Source organism: Galeopterus variegatus, unplaced genomic scaffold (genome assembly GCF_000696425.1).
Source record: "Galeopterus variegatus unplaced genomic scaffold, G_variegatus-3.0.2 Scaffold174, whole genome shotgun sequence".
NCBI classification, from domain to species: domain Eukaryota; kingdom Metazoa; phylum Chordata; class Mammalia; order Dermoptera; family Cynocephalidae; genus Galeopterus; species Galeopterus variegatus.
This window is the reverse complement of record NW_007726285.1, coordinates 838,085-842,264: the sequence shown is the minus strand read 5'-3', so window position 1 is coordinate 842,264 and position 4,180 is coordinate 838,085. Positions and strand designations below refer to the sequence as shown.

General features: G+C 52.7%; 1 protein-coding gene across 1 annotated transcript in view; it reads right to left on the bottom strand.

Annotated features, from left to right (window-relative positions):
• TCF25 (transcription factor 25 (basic helix-loop-helix)) overlaps positions 1-4,180 on the bottom strand; it is a 44,355-nt gene that overhangs the window by 15,055 nt on the left and 25,120 nt on the right. Inside the window, 3 exon segments of the mRNA XM_008563488.1 lie at positions 295-394; positions 1,070-1,200; positions 2,682-2,764. Coding sequence (XP_008561710.1) covers positions 295-394; positions 1,070-1,200; positions 2,682-2,764 — 314 coding nt within the window.

The window sequence follows — 4,180 nt, the reverse complement described above, 5'->3', positions numbered from 1 at the left end:
ACTGGCTGAGCGCGGTGCGGGTGACACCAAGCCAAGGGTTGCGATCCCCTTACCGGTCACAGAAAAAGACAAAAAAATAAAATTAAATAAAAAAATAAATAAAGTTGGCCATGGTGACAACTGCACAGCTCTGGCCTAGGCTAAAACCATAGTCGCACACTTCAAGTGGCTGAGTTTTACAGTGCATGGCTTACATCTCAATAAAGCTGTTGTTTAAAAAATATCCTGGCAAACCCATTTGTGTCCTTATCTTACAAAACAGTATCTCTGCCTGCAGGTTGGCTGCTGTCTCACCTATAAGGTCTCGAGCCATCTCCTGATCCTCCTGAAACCGGCAGGCATCACTGAGCTGTAGGAGCGAATCGACGTGGTAGGGGCTCGTCTGGAGCAGAACCTACCAGAAAGGAGGACAGCCCTGGAGGATGCCCAGGAAGGCAGCAGGCCTCAGGCAGGCCTTACTTTCCAAGCATTTAAACCTGGGGGAAATTATCAGCAGGGGTGACGGTCACAATACCTCCCCAACTCACAACATGCTGGCGACTGCTGCTCAGCTGAGCTGCTGACCTGATCTACGATGGGCACCAGAACTCGCATACACAGGCTGGTGCATCTCAACTCTCCCTGTGCCCGAGAAAGAGGAACGGAAAACAAGCGCCCTCTTTCCCATGTGGGAAGACAGCAGCGAGCTCTCAAGAGTCACTTGCCCTGGACTGTGGCCTGAGTGCGTGTGTGCACAGGGCCTGGCAGCCAGAGGATGAGCTCTCTGGGGTCCTGCAGTGATCAAAGACCTGACCGTGGCCTGAGGATGGAGCTGGGTGGGGTCTTGGAACCCTAGGGAAGCCTGGCCACCAGGCCTGGGAGGTTTTTAAGGACAGGACACAGGGGACAGGACAGGCTGCCCTGTCCTGCGCCAGCCTAGCAGACGGCCAGGGAGGCCCCCAAGAAGGTCCTCATGGGTGCTAAACATGCCTCCCTCTGGTCATGGGTCTGACCACTCTGCACAGAGAGGCATCCCTCCTGCAGGGGAAAGCAACTGCCTGGCCCAGCAGGGGCTGCAGGGACCACTCACCACGATGTTGTTGGGCTCCATAGACTCCACAGCCACCAAGAACTTATGCTGTGCCTGCTGGTACTCCTCGTTGTGTTCAAACGTGAAGAAGGACAGGCCTTTCTTTGACTCCAGCAGCCGCATGAACAGACCTGGGAGGTGAGAGCACTCAGGGAGGCGTGCGCAGCACGGCACGGCATCACCACCCAGGTTGTTCTTGACAAGGCCTCTGTGATATCGACACACTGGACCTGACAGCATCCTCAGGCAAGTCACCAGACCTGGGCTGGGCTCCTCTAGGCCACAGCTGGCATGCTTGGGGCCTGCTTTCCACCACTCTGCCTGCACCAGAAGCTGCTGGCATCCTGTCTGCTTTGGTTCCTATAAAGACATGCTTCCCCACAGAACTCGGATCTGGCCCAGAGTGTAGGATGGAACGTGAAATGTCAGGAACAGGGACAGGCACAGCCTACAGGGTCACCAGACCTGGCCAAGCCGAACACTGTACCCAGATCCAGTCTGGTTAGGACAAATATCCAGGGTGGCCGTGCAGGGGTGGGAGACAGCGCCAGGCCTGTGAGGTGGTGGCATTGACAACCCATGGCCAGCCACCCTTCCTCTCTGCTCTTCATGTCTGACTTTGGGGGTGTGGGGCCTAGTTTCTTCTGACATGCCTGAAACAGATCAGTGGTTCTTGGTCCCCCTTAGCCACACCCTTCTGATGGCCCTACCCTACAGGAGCATGTGGCCTCTTGGGGGTTTCTGCCAGGAAGGTAAGGGGCCTAGGGTATAAGGCACAGACTTCAGCTCCTAAAAGCAAAGGCCTCAAGCTCTAGGCATGTCTCCACTGGGAGTATATGGGGAATCTTCCAGAATCTCCACAGATACAGGAGCAGGAGAGGTGTGGGTAGGGCTATGACAGTACTGATGGCAGAGGGCACTGCCCCCCACGGTTTTCATCCACACAACCCCACAGCTCCCTTCCCATGGTGGGCATCCCTGACCCGTCCCTCTGAGGGCCCCTTGGGCCCCGCATACCAGCCTCTATGCCATGTGACAAGCACCCTGACAGGACCTTTCTGTATTGCTATTTTTCTTTCTTTCTTTTTTTTTTTTGAGACCGGCCGCACTGCGCTCAGCCAGTGAGCACTGTGAGCGCACCGGTCATCCCCATATAGGATCCAAACCCGCGGCAGGAGTGCTGCTGCGCTCCCAGCACCGCACTCTCCCGAGTGTGCCACGGGCTCGGCCCGCTATTTTTCTTTAAATTATACGTACTTACTAGTTTGCAATAAAATATAAAATATCATACTTTAAAAATAAACTTGATCACTTTCTATGGTGCAGTATCCCTGGGAAAAAAGACAGTAGAAAGCAGACAGCAGCTGCACTGAAACAGTACAGGACACACACACGGTCGTGTCTGGGAAGGTTCTGTGCCCAGGGACACTGAATCTCTGTCCTCTAGCACGAGGCTGTGCTCTCAAGCCCTCTGTTTGGTAAAAAACATGACCATGTATGCGCTGCATGCTGGCTTCACACAATGGAGGAGAGGCCTGGCTAGGTAGCACTGACACACACAGCGCCTGGCGTTGGCCTCTGCACAGACCCTGCAGCCTCTACAGACCCTCACCTGGTTTGCTGTAGCGAGGCCAGGTGCTCTTAGGGGCTGTAAGCCATGTGCACTTGGGGTACACGCGCTGTCTCTGCCGTGGCCTGGGGAGAACAGGACACAGATGCAGCTTTACCTTTGGTGGTGCGCGGAGACCTGGGCTGGCAGCCTCGTCTCAACAGGACTGTGGAAGCAGAACCCTAGGGCAGGGAAGGCACGTGGGGAGGGCGCGGCAAGGACGGAATGAAATGGTGGTAACAACAGGAGTCACCACTGCTGCCAGAGCTGGAGGCAGGAGCGCTGACTCACCAAACAGCCAGAGAAGTGACAGAAAACCCAACCAGTCCATCAAAAAGGCAGGAAAGGTAAAAAGGGAAACAAAAATCAAAACCTAAAACAAAGGTGACCAAAATAAGACTGAGCCCTGACTGGAGAAGGATCTTCATCTCCTCCTCTCTCCTGAGACCCCACCAATGCGACAGCAAGTTTTGAAAAGGGGAAAGTGACAGCAACAAAGAGAGCTCATTCTGGGCCAGCAGGCAGAGGGAGGCCAGCTCCTCCAGACCCAGCATGGGCTGCAGCACCCCCAGGCCATGTGCTCCAGGCTCTGTTACTTGGGGGTCTCTGGCACAGGAGCCCTGGTCAGGTGATGTCTGGGGGCAGGGGGTGGGCTGCACTGAGGACAAGGCTTCCTGTACATCAGCGACAGTATATGTTTCTTAAGCTGAGTGGTGGGCGTGTGGATGCTTGCATATTACTCTCTATATTTTTTGATAATCTGAGCTATTTCATTAAAACAACAAAATAATGAGTAAGAAGCTACACTGTTAGTAACAGGATAAAAAAGCATTTCTTCTCCCAAAAAGAAAGTCAAAAACTGTAGGAGAAAAAACAGCTGTACAAGAAAAGCATGACCAAGTCTAAAGGAAATTAAAATGTGGCATAATTTGGGGTAATTAGTAGGGTGTAAAAAGAATTCATTGCATGTGCAGAACTGCCACGAGTCTCTGGAATTCCCAGCAAGGCGGCCTTGACAGGAGCTGCGGGGGAAGGGGGAGGAACACAGGGAGGGGGTTCTGCCCAAAGGTTGCAGTCCCACGGAGCAGAGGTCACTGCAGGGATCAATGAGCTGACCTGGTCTGTCAAAATAGGAAGTGAAGGACTAGAGAAAGAGAAGCACACACGTTATCTGGAGATTTTGAGACCAAGAGACCAGAAACAGAAACACGGCAAGCCTTTGTCTCTGGGGATCAGGACGAAGAATGGTGTACAGGGGTAAGGAAGGAACCGTGGCTTCTCTGTGGAAGTCTTTTTAAAGAAATAAATGTAATAAAAAGCATAATAATATTATAAAATCAATAAACGCAGTTGTTATTAACTAATTACTATTAACAACTATAATTTGCAAAAATAAACAACACACAAAAACGTGAAGAAACGGCGAAGACCAAGCAGATGAAGACAAAAAGAAGCTGGGGAGGGCAGGGGCAGAGTGGCCGGCCCAGGGCAGTGCAGGCGAC